General features: G+C 34.6%; 2 protein-coding genes across 2 annotated transcripts; one reads left to right on the forward strand and one right to left on the reverse strand.

The window, feature by feature from the left end:
* Position 1: 1 nt before the first annotated feature.
* Positions 2-9,073, forward strand: LOC114367660 (kinesin-like protein KIN-13A). Its single transcript, XM_028324847.1, has 13 exons — positions 2-196; positions 288-520; positions 1,043-1,264; positions 1,747-1,926; positions 2,460-2,564; positions 2,702-2,779; positions 2,967-3,048; positions 4,571-4,733; positions 5,132-5,461; positions 6,997-7,215; positions 7,304-8,129; positions 8,302-8,367; positions 8,595-9,073. Exons 2-13 carry the CDS (start codon positions 353-355, stop codon positions 8,778-8,780), a joined length of 2,625 nt encoding a protein of 874 aa, XP_028180648.1. The 5' UTR covers positions 2-196; positions 288-352; the 3' UTR covers positions 8,781-9,073.
* Positions 9,074-10,600: 1,527 nt separating this feature from the next.
* LOC114368001 (ubiquitin-like-specific protease ESD4) lies at positions 10,601-15,907 on the reverse strand. The gene is made up of 9 exons (XM_028325312.1): positions 14,963-15,907; positions 14,467-14,549; positions 14,293-14,386; positions 14,058-14,156; positions 13,661-13,753; positions 13,449-13,568; positions 12,443-12,546; positions 11,688-11,760; positions 10,601-11,123 (listed from the first exon to the last, which is right to left on the reverse strand). Exons 1-9 carry the CDS (start codon positions 15,638-15,640, stop codon positions 11,061-11,063), a joined length of 1,407 nt encoding a protein of 468 aa, XP_028181113.1. The 5' UTR covers positions 15,641-15,907; the 3' UTR covers positions 10,601-11,060.
* Between the last annotated feature and the right edge of the window lie 2,235 nt (positions 15,908-18,142).

Genomic DNA, 18,142 nt, shown 5'->3' on the forward strand with positions numbered 1-18,142 from the left:
CCAAAATTTGCATTCAGAGGGTTTCTCTCTCTTCTTGGTGTCGCGCATTCTCGTTCTTCTGCCATAATCAATCAAAAACCATTTCGTTGCGGTCACTCCTTCGAAGAACTCGGTTTCAGATCTGAATCGCAATCGTTTGGGAGATCCACAGTGGCTGCATTCTCCGTTCAATTCTCGCACCTTTCATGCTCTTCTCGTGAGCCTCGTTGTTTTCACTTTTGTGATTTTCGTTTCACTTTTTTTTTTTTTTTGCGGTCCTAATTTTGATGATTTTGTTTGGTGCGAAGCACGTGCGAACAGATCTTGAAAATTGGCGCCTCAACGACGTTCGCAGCGCCACGCGAGTGGCCAGATGCCGCAGGGCAATGCCGCCGCCGCAGCTGCGCTGCTGGACCACGGCGGCGATGCTGGCGACGCCGTCATGGCGCGGTGGCTGCAGTCCGCCGGCCTGCAGCATCTCGCCTCTCCCCTCGCTTCCACCGCCATCGATCATCGACTCCTCCCCAACCTTCTCATGCAGGTATCGCATTATCGTAACATCAACGTCCTTGGTTTTTGCAATTTCTCAAATTTTCCTTTTGTTGAGGTTATTCTTCGTATAATAATAATTTTCATTTCCTGCTTTAGTTCGGAACGTGTTAAGTAGCACATCACGCTATTGCTGCTTGATTTCTTTCTTTCTTTTATTTATGTAATGTATTTATTTATTAATTGATATTAATATTAGTTATTGTTATTATTATTATTTAAATTTTTTATTTGGTCTTTACTTGATAAAGGGGAGTTTGGTTGACTATGCGTGTCGTGAGGTTTTTTCCTGTTTTGGATAACGTTTGAGTAAGTTGAAATTTTGTAGCGCTTGCTTGTAGGGTGTATTACTCTATGAATTTTGAGCTGTCCTGCAGTTTGAGGGATGAATTTGGTACGGTTAGAAGCTTGCATTGAGTGTAGTGTAGGTCAAATTTGCTACATGTTGTTTGTTTTTCTTTGTGATGGGATGGTAGGTTATGAGGTGAATTGGGTGATTGTGATGTTGTTGTAGGGCTATGGAGCACAGTCTGCTGAGGAGAAGCAGAGGCTTTTAAAGTTAATGAGAAACCTCAATTTTAACGGGGAATCTGGTTCGGAGCCATATACGCCTACCGCTCAATCTTTAGGTGGAGTGGCTGGGTCGGATGGGTTTTATTCTCCTGAGTTCAGGGGGGATTTTGGAGCTGGGCTTTTGGATCTTCATGCTATGGATGATACAGAGCTTTTGTCTGAGGTATGGATATGATTCGTAATAGTTATATAGTGGCCTGTTCATTCAAGTAAGCCCATAGACTGGTTCATTTAATACAGTTTATAGGGAAAATATGTTCAACATGTAATTTTGACATTATGCCATCTATGTATCGGATAAAATTAATCATGTAATTTACCAGTTTGTCAGGAAAAGTTCTGCAACTGTTTATATCATCTTATGCAACTACTTGTGTTGGTGATGATGAAAATTGTAGGCTATGTAACCAGCAATTCAGACAGTAATCTTGATTCTTAATGTTTCAACCTTCCTTTAGAACTTTTGTTGAAGTTATTTCTTTTAATTGTGCATGTTTATTCTCTGTGATCCCTTGTAGTCCTGCATTTAGCTTAACTTTCTTTTAATTTTAAACCTCTTATTTTTAACTTCAGCTTTAAAATAGCTTTCAAGTGCATTTTTGCTTGCATGTGTTTGTTGTTTTTAATTTTTTCCTCTCTTGTCAGCATGTAGTTTCAGAACCATTTGAGCCATCACCCTTCATGCGTGGGGATACTAGAGTATTTGAAGACGATTTCGATCCAATTAACAGCAAGCTGGAGAGCGGGGAAGCAGATACTGATGCATCAATTTCCTTACCTATGAATAGCACAAGGGAAAATAATGTTGCTAAGATTAAAGTTGTGGTATGTCAAAATTTTATAGATACATGCATAACTTAATCTTTATGCATTAAAACACGTAGAAATATCTTATTTTTCATGTGCTGCATTGGAGACTTCCGTATGCATTTAAAGTAGTAGTAAGTACATATTTGAAGTTTCATTTCTGTCCTCCATTCCTCAATATTTTAGCTACTGATTCTCTCAAATTAATTACTTTCAATCCACATTTATATATTAAATTAGAGTATGCTCATGTTGTACACTCCCCTAAAGAATGACATAACCCATTCTTATTTATTTTTTAATTTGAATTCTTTTGAACTAATTATGCATATCTTATGTATAATCTTAAATACTTTTATCTTTTAACATATATTTTAAAGATTCTATATGTGAATTAATTATGCATACTTTGTTTATAATTTTAAACATTATTTCTTTAAATATTATAAGTTTTTATATGCAATTTCAATTCTTTAAGATTTTAGGGAGATTTGTAGTTACTTCTATGCAATAATTTTTTTGAAAATTTTCATTTTTAATGCATGTCTTAGGTACGCAAAAGACCTTTAAACAAGAAGGAGCTTGCTAAGAAGGAGGATGATGTTGTAACTGTAGCTGACAATGCATATTTGACAGTCCATGAACCGAAACTAAAGGTTTGTTTAGACATTGGATTTAAGCACTATTTGATTTATAAATTATAATTATATTCAGTTCAAAGGTTGAATTATCTTTATGTTGATGTTTTCATTTTATTTACTGCTAAAAAATCTGGTTGTTCTATCATGAAAAGGTTGATTTGACAGCTTATGTGGAGAAGCATGAGTTTTGTTTTGATGCTGTGCTCGATGAGCATGTTACCAATGATGAAGTAAGGCCATCTCTTATCCAAGATTAATTTTTGTTGTTGTTTACTAATATTAATGACTGATTCATTTGTTTTGATATCATATATTAGTTTTGTTATTGCTGTTATTTGAGGCTTATGGAAGTGAATGGTTGTCTCTGTCTTGGTCTTGATTTGCTTGATTTATGGTGCAATTGCTTTATAATAACAGGTATACCGAAGTACAGTTGAACCAATTATTCCTACAATATTTGAGCGAACCAAAGCTACCTGTTTTGCTTATGGTCAGACAGGTTAGAAATTTTTTTATATGCTATTGATATCATACTAATGCTGGACTATCAGTACCCAGTTTCACATTTCAAAGCTTTTAGCTTTTTCATATTATCTATCAATGTGTATTTTTTTTTTTTTTTTACCTTTACTAGTTTGTTTATACTTATAGCATTCATTTTTGGTTGTTAGTGTGAGAACCTAGTGAACAAGGAAGGAACACAGTTAAGTCTTTTCCTTTTGGGAGGGGGAGGGTGTAATGTTGTTCCTAGCTGGCATGTCTGATATGGGCCTATAAATTCAACATCTCAAAAATGATCATTTGTTGAGATCCCTCATCAACTAAATTTATGGCCAATGTAGTGCTCACCATACAAGCTAATATTGTTGGGTTGATTTAGCCCCAAGTCAAAATTCAATCAAAGCCCATCCTATATCCATTGTTGAATACCTGCGTTGCCATGCTCTAGGCATAGCTCTAGTGTGAGAGGGGGGGGGGGGGGGGGGTTGAAAAATTGTCTTAATTGTGGTCACTCTTGACCCGTCATAATTGTGCCTCTCTGATCTGCCTAGAGATATGACTTAGAGCTTATAAAGCTTGGGTAATCCTCATCTTACAAGCTGATTTTATGGAATTGAGTTAGGCCTTAAACCCAAATTCTAACATAGTAATAGACTAATAAAGTCTATCCTAGATCTGTTATTGATCAACCTGTATTTGTTTACACTGTTGATGTCTATTCTTAGGCCCGAAGGGGTGTTGTTACTGGCTCACCTGCATTTATCCACGTTCCAGATGTCTAGTCCTAGTTGGTGAGGGAGTATGTTCAGATTCTACATTGAATTATTTATTAGAGATGTGATTATGGCCAATGCAGTCCTTATAAAACTTGGATAGTCCTCACCTTTTGAGTCAGTTTTGTGGGGTTGAGTTAGTCTCTAAGCCCAAATTCTAAGAATCATATTATCTGAGTTTCTCATTTGTTGAGGTTGAAATCATGGGGTTTTTTAGGTATAGAGGGAGGAAATTGAGAGAAAGTAAACTTTGAATAATATTTTCTTGTGTATTTAATGTGTTGTGGTATGGTGTCGATAAAATCTAAAGCACTAACCCATATTTATACTAATCATCATAACTACATAAAGAAACAAATCATGAAATATATGGAAATAAGGAAATCAAGGAAATAGGGAAACTTAGCCTAACAGATGGCAAGGAAATATGGAAACTATTCCTTAAGGATAATTTAGGACACTCCCAAGATATAATCAGTATTTTCATTTAATCTAACAGTTGAAAGAGTGGGAGGATATTGATGGCCTTGGTCTAGATAGAGATAATGTTTTGCACTTGATGATAATTATGCTTGAAATTGGAGGCTTAAAATTTATCCTGGAAATACTTATTTTTCAATAAAGCTGAATTTGTAATTGTTTGCAGCATATAAGTTTGTTCATTTATGTTCCATTGCTGTGCTTGATCCTCAGACAGTCACTCCACTTGCATTCACTATTACGATGCTAATAATGCTTTGCTTTCAGGAAGTGGCAAAACATACACAATGCAACCTTTACCACTCAGAGCTGCAGAAGACCTTGTTCGACAGTTGCATCAGCCAGTTTACCGGAATCAGAGATTTAAATTGTGGCTTAGCTACTTTGAGATTTATGGTGGAAAACTTTATGATCTTCTTAGTGACAGAAAGTGGGTATTCAATCTTTTATATCACTACGTTGGGTGTGTTATGTAAATGCATGTGATGATAGTTTTGCCATATGGTTTTTCTTGAAGCCATTATGTATGTCTTTGGTATGAGTACCTTATATATCGATCCGGGCCTTAATTAGGATACCACATTTTTAATGTTTGTGTTGGGAGATTTAAGTGCGTTACTAAATATTTGTTCTAATATCAAGTATTACTTGGTAACTTTAACTTTTAACTGATATTTGTTCTAATTGGATGTAAATATCTATCTGCCTCAATTGTATACATTTGCACATGTCATCCTACTTAGTGCATCAGCCTGCGTGTTTTATTTGCTATTTGCTACAGTGTTAATCAATTTCTAAATGGCTGTATTTATTACAATATATGAATAGGAAACTTTGCATGAGAGAAGATGGACGGCAGCAAGTTTGTATTGTAGGACTGCAAGAATTTGAAGTTTGTGATGTACAAATTGTCAAAGAATTCATTGAAAAGGGAAGTGCTGCAAGAAGTACAGGATCCACTGGTGCTAATGAGGAGTCCTCCAGGTCACATGCTATCTTGCAACTGGCTGTAAAGAAGCACAGTGAAGTGAAAGCGAGCAAGCGAAACAATGATGGGAATGAGGCAAGAAGTGGGAAGGTTGTGGGGAAAATTTCTTTTATTGATCTTGCTGGAAGTGAACGAGGTGCTGACACTACTGATAATGATCGTCAGACACGGTACTTTTACATTTATATTATTTTCCTAATTTTTCAAACTCCTGAAAAATCAACTGCTAGATAGGGCTTTCTAGAATAGTCTATGCATGTAGATTTCTAATTACACTGCGTTCTGACAATTTGGTGCATAATCTGAATTTTTTTATTAAATGGTATTAAGGTGGATGAATATTGAAAATCTCTGCAGAACTGAAAAGATACCCCTTTTCCTTTTTATCAGCTTTTTTTACTCAACATTGTCAAAACTATCTTAAAGATGATAATATGAGAGAGAAGAATAAGCGTTTGATTGAAGAAGTTAAATGAAACCATCTAATTGTTCTGATTCTATTTGCTTCTTAATATTTCTGGCTGAGTGAAATTCTTAAAGCCTTCTTTAGTAGCTACTGAATTTATATTTGATATTATTGTAACTTACATATAGTAAAGTAAATTTCTTCTGAATCTCACTTGAGTAGAATTAGAAGCTCAATGTGATACTCAAGTCAATGGACTCTCCCACTTGATGGATTAGTCTTTTAGGTTGGGCTCCCATCACTAGGGTTGGAGATCCTCATGGCTTAAGTACCACATTATTCTACTCAATATGGGACTCACAACATTGGTATCCCTTTTAAGAGTCAATGTTCACTTTGGCTTTACTTTATCAACATTGACTCAATGTTGCATCACTCGCCTATCAGAATTTGGTACATTACATCTTAATCCTCCTTATAGGGAGCCCTTTTCATTGCCCAACTTTCAATTGAAATACCAATTGTTATGACTAAAGCATTTAAGGAGAACCCAATCCAAAAGAGTAGTCTATTAGGTGAGAGAGCCCTATAGTTTAAGTACCACATTGAGCTTCATATTTTACTTAATGTGAGATTCATAATGTTAAGATGATTACGTATATCTTAACACATAACAACACCACTGTTATCACTTAACACTCAAGGAGAGACTAATCTAAAAGACTAGTCCATTAAGTGGGAGAGTTTCATGACATAAGGTACCCCAAATTGCTTCCTTTTCTACTTAATGTAGGACTGGTAACAAAATTACATGTGTATTTTTCTTAGTTGTCTGTCTTAAAATTTTGAGTTATTGCTTTGATGTTATTCATACTTCAAACTGGATTTTAATAATATATAAACTGAGGACTACCAAGTTGCACAAATTATTATAACTAGATAATGGGCCTGTTCTTTGCACAGTTGAGCCCAAAATACTTCAATTTAAAATGCCGATAATTGCAACAAAATCACATCAAAGCCACAATTGTTAAGCAGAAAAAAATGGCACAGGGAATCGGTGGGTGGCCTCCTTCTTGGATAGATTTGTAAAACTATAGATAATGCTGGATCACTTTAATAATATAAATGAAATGTACAAAATACCTTGGCTATTTGTTATATAAATTCTAGTATGCTGTTTTGATGTAACTGCTGAAAACAAGATTTGGTGGCATCCTTCCATTTGTTCAGATCAAGCACATTTTATTATATTAACAAATCAATTCTCTCTGCAATTTTTATGTATGTCTGCTATAGGATTGAAGGAGCGGAAATTAATAAGAGCCTTTTGGCCTTGAAGGAGTGCATTCGTGCTTTAGACAATGACCAGATCCATATTCCATTTCGGGGAAGCAAACTTACAGAAGTGCTTCGTGACTCCTTTGTGGGTAATTCGAAGACTGTTATGATCTCTTGTATATCTCCAGGTGCTGGGTCATGTGAACACACACTTAATACCTTGAGATACGCAGATCGGTATGTGTTACCCCATTTTCTGCTCTAACACTAATGTTTCATAAACAGGGTCCCTTTTTACGTAAATTCAGTTTGATTATATTGACAGGGTTAAAAGTCTATCCAAAAGTGGGAATCCTAGGAAAGACCAGGTCCCTAATGCTGTACCACAAACTAATAATAAGGACGTTTCATCCACATCATCCTTTCCAGCCAGTTCTGGGGCAGAGGATTTTAATGATCAACGTCAAGAGAAAACAATAGATATGGGCAGGAAATTTGTCGAAAAGGAAAATTCTTTGCACAGCTCTGCAGCTGCTTCTGTTGACAAACAGCCAGTAAGTTATTCTTCGAATTACCTATCAAATGGGCGAGATGAAAAAGGCTTTCCTTCAGCTTCAGTGGACAGGGAGAGGTTTGAAGTGAAGAACTCACATGGTGACTCTACCAGTCAAAAGATGAACTCTTTTTCACAAAGTGATACAGATGAGAAAGTGCAAAAGGTGTCTCCCCCGCGCAGAAAAGGCTATAAGGATGAAAAATCCGAAAGGTCTGCTAACTGGATGAAAAAAGATGCCAATGATTCTGATCTCTTCACCACAAGCTCCAAGCAGCAGAGCACAGGGAATTATAGCACTTTGTCTAAGGATGAAAAGTCTGAAAGGCCTGCAAAGTGGATGAAAAGGGATGCCACTGGTGCTGATCTCATCACTACAAGCTCCAAGCAACAGAGCACCGGGAGTTATAGCACTTTATCTAAGGATGAAAAGTCTGAAAGGCCTGCAAACTGGATGAAAAGGGATGCCAACGGCTCTGATCCCTTCACTACAAGCTCCAAGCAGCAGAGCACAGGGAATTATAACAATATCACCACTGGATCCAGGATTAATGAAACAGAATCCCCTCCTGATGGGAATGTCAGTGCAGTACTTGAGGTTTGTTGAGTATATGGAATTAGTTATTCTTTTACCAATTTTCAGTTGAATACAAACTTGTTTATGCTGTCATTTTGCAATCCATGTAACCGAACTCATTTAATGGGATAAGGCTTTTGTTGCTGTATAATCTTGCTTATGCTGTCTGTTTAATTTCTTTGTTGTATTGCAGGAGGAGGAAGCACTGATCGCCGCTCATAGGAAAGAAATTGAAGATACAATGGAGATTGTTCGTGAAGTGAGTTATTACATGTTCTTCTATAGGTTATATTAACATGTTTGTGAAATTCAATTTCTAATTTCTAGTTCCTTGACATGAACTAGTATGCTTTTCATTTTTGTGTTTAATTTATAAAATTTATTTATAGGATACTAAAGGGGAAATTAGTAACAAAAATTGAATTTCAGATAACTTGTTGACAATTTATTATTTTGTGTTCATCTTATGTTTCTTTTGGTTTTTAGGAAATGAAACTCTTGGCAGAAGTGGATCAACCGGGAAGCCTTATTGACAACTATGTAACCAAATTGAACTTTGTGCTCTCTCGCAAAGCAGCAAGTCTCGTGGGTCTTCAAGCTCGTCTTGCAAGATTCCAACATCGGCTAAAAGAGCAAGAAATTCTAAGTAGAAAAAGAGTTCCCCGTCAATAAGTGACTCGGTTTCTCTTATCTGTATTCTCGTGTTTGTTAGCAATATAGTTGAAAGGTTTTGTTTGATATATATAAACAAATCTTTTGTTGAATATAATTCTAATTGAATTTACTTACATGTGTATATGCCCTTGCGTGAGTCGTGTGAGTTTTGAGCCACCTCTTGCCTTTGCAAATTTGGTGTAATCTATGTAGGTCATCTGCTTCGTTGTCATCAGAAAACAAAAAAAAGTTGTCTGCCCCAAAATTTTTAGTTTGAGGGCAAAGTAATAAATAAAATAGAATTTGATGCAGATGCAAATGCAAAATTAATGTGTTTTATATTTTTCTTTCTTTCTATCCATCCGGAAAATTTCATATATTCTTGGGGTTGCAATTATACATATATTTTAGAAGGCCAACTCTGGTATGGTGAAGTTGTGCCATGTAGGTTGTGGGTTTGAATCTGAAAATAACTTCTTTTTTTTTTATATAACAAACAATTTTTTTGCATTTACATGGATAAGGTTATGTACAATGATCCTCTCTCTTACCTTTGGATTGCTTGGAGCCTTTAGCAGTTAGCACCGGGTACGTTAATTTTTATTTATTTATTTATTGTGATTTGCGAGAGATGAAAATATGTGGTTAAGTATGACTTGTAAATTATAATGTGGAAATGTAATAGGTAATTTCTTTTAGGTAAGATTAAGGTAATAGGTAAATTTGGTAGACCATGTCAATTTAGATTTACTAGTGAATGATGGAAAATTTAGTTCTAAATTTCTTTACCATTAATCTAAATATATTTATCAAACTTGTATTATTTTAAAAAGAACAACTGCATAAAAGAGAATACATTGAGTTATGTGAGGCTGCCATGAAATTGTTTAGCTGTGCTGGGTATTTATCATTTCCTTATTCGCTGTTTCTACGAAGCCAATCTGAATTTATCATGAAACTCCTGTATTGTATCTTTAAAAAGGCAGACATTAAACTGTCGAACAATGAGAAATTACGTCATTTTCTTAGATAATTGGGTACTTGTAAATAGGGACTAGAAAAGCATCTATTACATTGTGGGGGGGGGGGGGGGGGGGGGGGGTTTATATTTTAAAGAAAGCAAATTTACATTCTGGAATAGATTTTTTTTAGAATACAATGGAAAGTGTCGGAAGCAGTAATGAGAGTGTAGGATATAAATGCTTACTTACATTAGGTTATATTTTTCCAATTAATTCTCCATTTTGGTTTGAGATTCATCTGTAACTTAAAAAAAAAAAAACTAGTGATTATAAAACATCTATTACATTGGGTTGTATTTTCTAATTAAGTTTCCATTTTGGTTTGAGATTGGAAACATTATCAATCTATGACTGCCGATCAATTTTTTTTTATTAATCTGGCTTTAAAAACTCTAAGTATAATTCCTAATTTTGCAAAATATTATAAATTTTCCAAAGACCTCATGAGATCTTGAAGATAATAGTATACTAACCTGACTTGCATAACAAGGAATTATAATATTTTGCAAAATCAAGGTTCTCCATATTTATTGAAAGAATTTTACACTATAAAAAAGTCAATAAATCTATAAAAAAAAGTCAATAAATTTATTATACATGATATGATTGAGATTGATATGAATGAATGATTATGTAAAAATATTTTCACATTTTCACAGATAGTTCTAGAATGCCAAGTTGCACTGTCCTATCATTTAAAAGGAGTCTGCCAATAATAACTTTTCTTTGTAACAAGCAAAAGATAATATTAAAACCCAAAACTGGAACAAGATGTACAGTTTAGGCATGAAACATTACGCAACGAATACACCAGAACTGCATAACTCTACTTCCTCTTAATTCACATGACATCAAGGACAAACATTATTAATAAAATACGTTCCTCATAATTCACACATGACATCAGGGACAAACATTATAATTGATCAAACTGAATAGAAAGAATGGGATTGCGAGGAAAGAAATAACACCTTAACCTTTAAACTATGCCTCGCTAGTAATCCACTCTTGTATAGCAATATACAACCTACAACATTCTACACAACCCACCAGCTATATCCAAACATAACCATTATATGTATAGTCAATTTAGTATCCAAGCTAACAAATGCTCCAACTGTATGATGGTTATTGTTAAGACATTGCAAAATGTGAAGAATCCTTTCAGCTGTATCCTTTCACCAAGTGCTGCCAAAAAATAATAACGACCTTTCGAAATATCTTGTACCAAAAATCCACAGCTATATATTGGGATGCTGCTCAGTCATTTCTTTCCTCATTCAGCTTTCAATCTCAAGATCTCCTTAGCCGTCCTACGCCGAAAGTAGGACATGTTTTCCTACAATTGAAGAGTGTAATTATTCAATTGTGAAACAATAAAAAATATTTCTAACGAAAAGAATCTTTATATGTTGTTGCTCAAAATATGCATCGTTGAATTTTTAGTCCAGGTTTGGTTTAATCTTTTTTAATAAATAACTGTTTATTTTTTGTTAACTTTAAGTTTGAAAAAAAAAAGTGATTATTTCTTGAAATTTAAGTTTGAACCAAACATGCTAAAGAAAATTCTGGTCACGGAACATTCGTATCAACTTAGCTTTTAGTCATGCCATGAACAATATGCAAAGATCACCAATTTTAAAGAATTTAAAATATTTCAGGCAATTAATGACACTTACAACATTTTGTCTTTAAAAGTATTCTTTCCTCTAACCCTAGAACACATCTGAGTGGCTAGAGTTATTGATTTAAAGAGATTTGAAACAATTAAGTTCCATACTTATTGAAAACGAGAATGACATAGAGATAGACTTAGAGAATAGAAAATTAATTCAACATAACCAAATATATAGAAAATAAAGACATAATTTTTCTGCTATAAATCTAACGCTCCATGTCCTACCTGGTTAAAACACAATTCCAGACCCCTGCTATAAAAGTCTGCATATTTGATCATAAACACCCCACAATCATACCTGTTCAGACGAAAAAAACTTTTTTGTTCAGAAAATAATTCACCAAAAACTGCTGCTAGCTTGAACTGTTAAGAGTTGCAACGAATCCGGAAAACTTGGGCGTGCAAAGGCAGAGGGGAAAAATAAGGAATAAAAAAAGAGCAAGTATTGGAAAACTATTAATGTCAAAACGTTTCATATTCATTCCTTTGAAATTTAAATTAGAGAAGCACTTCCAAGAAAGTGAAGATAAAGTTGCAATATATTTCATATATCCATTAAGTAAGAAATGGGAATAACTCTTAAAAAATCTCAATGACAAATCAGTCAAGAAATTCATAGACAAGGTCAAACAAAGCTTGATATAAGTTAAAAAGGCTGATGCTTAAAATATATATTTCTTATCTCCACAATAAACTTTTAGAATAAATTTAAAATTGTAAGGAAAATAGATTCATTATACAAGGAAAGAAGTTTGAGCAAATAAGAAATAAAATTATATGCTTCAGGATACTTTCTTTGCAAAAGTCTATTAGGTTCATTTACCTGTGAAAGAAGACATACTTATGGGTTTTTTAATTTCAAAAATGTTGTAAGAGCTACAACTCATTATTAATTGCATATTTCTTCTGTTTAGAAAAACTGAGGCAAAAAATACTAAACTAAATTATCTCATAAATGATTTGCAGAATAGAATACAAACCCATTTTTCTGCACAGGAAGGTCTTTCACAAATTCTTTTTTCCAGGTATTTACATCAATATGTTTTCCAGTCTTGTCATTTACTTCATCCGCAAAATATTTAGCCTGAGAGACATCAATAGAAAACATTAAATAAACCTAACATGTAAATACATGTATATCTTTCCTCTGTTCTTATAAAATAAATTTCAACAATACATGTGTTATTGTGTTAATACTCAGGCCATTGGTGAAACATGAAATTTCAGCTTCAAAACTTTGTCACAGTTTCACTATAACTTAAACGAAGAAGAAACAGCACTTGCCACAATGGCTACCTCTGGTGTTTTAAGAAGTGTAAGGCGCGTTTAGGCACCAAAGGCTAGACAAAAGCCTGCACCTGACTGAGGCAATTTACATATATTTGGTGTCTTTAAAGATTTAAAAACAAACAAGATTGCTAATTAAGTAGTTCAAATTAAAGTAGGAATGAAATTTCAAATTTCATGTAATTTAAACATGTCTTCTATCTCGAACCTTGATTGAAAACATCATCAAATCACACACTTTATTGATTACTATATGTATGATAAAACATGCCGGGGGGGTTCAATCAAATCACGCTAGCCCCAAAACACCCCAACATTGCAAAAAGTACAGTAAAAAACTAGAAAAACTATTGCACCCTGATGCCAGAAGGCTCTTCAATATGCAAAGGTATGGGGGAGGGCCATTGTACGTAGCCTAACCCTTGCATATGCAAAGAGGCCTTTTCCGAATTCGAATCCATGACCAACCAGTCACCAAGATGCAACTTTCCTACTACGCCAAGGCTTGACCACGCAGAAAGTACAGTTAAAGGACAAAAATAAAATAAACAAAACAATTACGAGTTTGTCTTGTCACGAAAAAGTATTAAATAAATAAAAAAAATGTTCCCACTTTGATTACTTTCAATATTTTTAATTAGCATTTTAGATCTTGGACTGTGGAATTTTCAGTTAAATAACATAGAACAAAAACTTTACCAGCTTTTCTAGCACAAAACTATCCTCTCCTTTCATTGAGTCAAGATACTGGAATTTCTTATCTTTCTTATTGATAACTGCCAAGCACCAATGTATCTCTTGATGGATAGGTACAAATATCTGGTAATAACATTAAATCCGGTGAAAGATCAGTATGGAAACCAATTGACATGGCTAGAAGTAACATGAAAAATTAGTTCAAACATAATTACTTTATCACATTCAAGTAGACTGTATCCCAATTTCCGTTGGGTTGTCCATCTTCTGACAGATTTGAAATCATAACCTTTCGGCCCACTTATTAACTGCAATAACATTCAAAATAAAAAATATAAGCTTCTGACCAACATGACTAAATTACATATATTTATTTGTTATAAACTAAATTACAAATATAATAAAATGGCATCATATGTAAGACATTCATTTTTTTTCCATTTGTACCCTGGATGAGGTGTCTCATTTATAATATTAAACTCTTGGTCAACTGCAACCAATGCTTGACGAGGAGAAAAATGACCCCTCTCCTTAACAATGGTAATCAATCATCTGAGGGTGGAATGGTTTTTCTAAGTCAACACTAAATAATTATGTGAAGAGGTATTCTACCTTTTTGTAGAAAAAGGTATTGAAAAAATGACATTTCAGAAATTTCTGTGGTTCTCTTTGCTCCCTCTCCTTAAGCAATTCCAGGTACAAATTTATAACCTGCACAATAAAGGTACATGATCCATCACTGAATTTCAAATTTATAAAAATGTCAAATCATGATACAGTTAGGTACCAAATTTCTTCAGCAACTCAACAACAAAGGGATAAACAAATAATCAGCAAACAAGTTTACCTCATCATTTAACCATCCAGTGGGCCTAAGGCACTGAAACTTCTCTCCCGTGATCACAATGTTAGAATTCTCGTGGGTAACCAAGATCCTCCTCCTGCATAAGCAAGTGCTCAATGAGCTACAATACAGATTACACTCTCCCTCCCAACATATAACCAAATCATCAAAACATACCAGTTGGAAGAAAAGGCACATTCAACCTCATCTTCCTCCTCACTTGTAAGAGCAACAAAAGGCTCTTGCGGCACTTCCTGTTCCTGAAATTCACAGCAACACACTGGGTAAATTGCTCTAACATTTACCCTGTTTCTCATTCCTCAATCAACCACATTAAAAATTAAACATAACTAACATCTCCGTGTTTCTCTTTTCTATTTCCACTAAAAATTACAACAATACCACATCATCTCACTTGAGTTCCTCCCATTTTCCAAAATTCACCCCAAAAAAGGAGAAAACAACAGAAATCTTTGCCGACTAGAAACAAAATGAATTCAAAAAATGAAATTGTTGTTCTTATATTCTTATAATAAAATTAATCGTTTCCATAAACAAAACACGCCCCCGCAAATGAACAAACCCCTACTAAGCAACAAAAATAACACCTAAACAGTCAAACACACAACAAAGATGGATGATTGCTAAATGCTAAACAAGTAATCATAATCACCTCAACCAATTCCTTCTTCGGCCGCAACAAATTATAATGTTCCCTGCGCTTCTCATTCAAATCAATCTCAAAATTCAGCCTCTGAAGCGTGCCACTTCTCCTCCCAACATCCTCAAGCAACTTCTTATACATATGAACATTTTCCAAATCACGCTGCGTCTCATAACCCCACACCTTCCCACCACTCACCATCTTCAACTCCGCATTCATCATCTCCGAATCAAACGACAACGTTGACTGCGACTGCTGCTGAACCCTGACAACCTTGTCACCATCGCCACGCGCCTCTTCCACACTCGAATCCACGTAACGCTCTTCACTCTCCGTCTCTGCGTCCACCTCAATCACCTCCTTCCCCTTCTCCACCAGGTTCCTGCATTTCGCCGACGCCGAACGCTTCGCCTCCTTGAACTTCGTTGCCAGAAAGTTCCCCATGACGTTGCCGGCACTGACAATAACCCTAGAGCGTTCGAATTTTCGCGACCGGCACGGCGCGTGAACCTCCCTCGCCAACGGCGCGTGAACCTCTGGGTACCGGGAGAGTCTCGCGACGGCGCTGGTGGCGGACGGAACGGGTTTGATCGAGAATTTGGCGCGTTTTCTCGGAGAATCGGAATTTGTGTGGTTTACGTTCATGCATTCTTCGGAGCGCTTCCGGTTTGCGGTCATCGCACCCATTGATTGATCGAATTGGGAATGCGCAGTGATTGAAGCATGTCCAACGCGAGAATTTGGGGAATTAGGGATTCTACTCTTCTGTTACGACTTACGACGAGGGGAAAGAAAATTAAAAACCCTAAAGAAATTGGGCGGGGTTTGGTGTTTATGTACTATACAAAATGCAGTGGAGTGTGTGGGTTTGTTTGAATTGAATCAATGCGCAGAAATTGGTATGCTAGTGTTGTTCTCTTCACTAACTTCAAAAATCAGATTTTTTTATATATATATACAGGGACGAAGGTATTATATAAATGTGTATCGTCTTCTTCCCAATCACGTTCAAAAAGGAATTCGGTTTAATAAATAATAATAATTCTAATAATTTAGAAAACAAATTAACAAACCATATTATATGCACCATAAATATTAAAAGAAATAATTCTTCTAAACATACCCCTTTTTTAAAAAACTAAATTCCAAAAATTATTTTTGGCAATCGACTGTCAACATTTAGATTTCGAATCAAATACGTTTTGAAAACTAATTTTAAAAGTGTTCAATTTTTAACTTTGAAAATAGGATATCTCTAATTCTCCAATGATGTTTTAAGATGCTCAAGGAACTCACTTTAGAGAATATAAAATCATTTTTTTGTCCCACAATGTTACATATTTTTAAGATACTCATACCCAAATTTATTCTAATGATAAAAATTTTTAAGAAGTTCATATTTTATATTTTTATTCTAACTTAATTATATTTCAAATCAATTATTAATTCATTTTTTGATTATTACGTGTAAAAATATTAAATATTAAAAATTAATGAAAGTAAACTTTATAGCAGCCATAATGTTCTTGTCTCAACTCTCACTTCTCCTTTGATTAACTATTTTGTTTGTAGCAATCGATAAACTGCAAGGTGAAATCGATTCTATTGAGATGTTAATTGAGTGACTTTTCTTTCAAAAAACTGGTGGCGCTCTTCGTCGTTATTGTATGCTTCTTTGATTCTTGTCTAATATCAGGTTAATGATTGGTCAACTCCTATAATTGCATCATTTGATACATTTAGTCAGGAATGAGAATGTTTTATGAATTTTTTTTCTAAATCAAACTTTCTCTTCCTTCATCTGGCTTAATATTTTCTAGACCAATTGGTGTTTTAAGTTGACCATTTGTCATATAACATGATGTCATACTTTAATTAAATTAAAATAAAAAATAGAAGATTAGAGTTCCTTATAACGAAAATGTTGTCGTTTAAGAATAGAAGGAAGCTTGCGTCTTCTTCCCCTAGCACTGGTCATCGATCGCAATAAAGAAAAGGAGTATGTCGGTCTAAGATTCATAGTGGTGCACCCGTGCATAGTGTTGGGTTGGCTTCGTTAAGGGTTGTTTGTGTAAGTTGAATGTCCTCCAATCCAGAGAAGAGAATGGCATCCATGGGAGCTTATTCTTTGTCATTTGGGTCTCTTTCTATTCATTGTTGGTGAGTCAACGCGGCTATCCAACTAACGTCTCGAACTAAGAAGCATTCAGACAAGATATTTTGGCGATAAGCTTAGTGGAATGTAAGAAAATTTTACTTTTGACATAGTTGATTTATACTGTGTTTTTATTTCTATTGTGTTCTATTTTAGGGTTCTTAGTGGTTGTTGTATAATGTGTAGGAAGATACGAAGTGAAAATTTTTGGTTTGGGATGATGATTTGACAAAACATTTAAACCAAGGCTGATTCTGTTTTTCCAAAGGAATTTCTAAAATGTCAATGTTTGAGTCTCCTTGTAAGAGAGATGGTGTGAAGGCTAGATTCTAGATCTAGACACAGTGGTGAAAAATGAGGTTTTGGATGGTGGTGTTGATTTCGGGGTTATGGGAAATAGGTTGGTGAAAATTTGGATTGTGTGAAAATGATTGAAGAGTTGGACTTGTGTGAAGTTCCTTGTGTTCATTTGTCCGGTTTTTCTTGAGCCAATGCATGGCCTCTTAATCTTAATTTAAATTTTTATTCTAAATAATATTTGCTAATTATTTTAAAAAAATAAAAAATTTATTTCATACATGAAATCTCAACTCAAATATAGAATACATATGATATCATAGGTAGTTTGCGTATCAAGTTAACGATCGTATCAACAATTAATAGATCCATTCTAATAGTAAGGATCTCGCACAAATTTTTTTAAATATTAGGGACCCATCGTAAAATAAAAATTTATTAGGAACTAAATAAAAAAATATGTATATATTAAAGACAAAAATATATTAAGCCATTTTTTTATGTGAGATTTTTCCAAGAGGCTTTACCCACAAAACCAGTTCGTAGACATGTCGAGCATAATGCCACGTGTAGCAGATGCGGTGCACCTTTTGAGAATTTGTTTCATGTGTTTTTTTTTTAATGTGATGGAGTGCACTTAAGTTAGGCGAAGCTGCATATTGCACTAAGACATTATCTACGTCACAACATAAACTAGTTTGAGTGGCTTCGTGAAGGATTTATGTAGTAGGGAATGT

Source organism: Glycine soja, chromosome 9 (genome assembly GCF_004193775.1).
Source record: "Glycine soja cultivar W05 chromosome 9, ASM419377v2, whole genome shotgun sequence".
NCBI lineage: Eukaryota > Viridiplantae > Streptophyta > Magnoliopsida > Fabales > Fabaceae > Glycine > Glycine soja.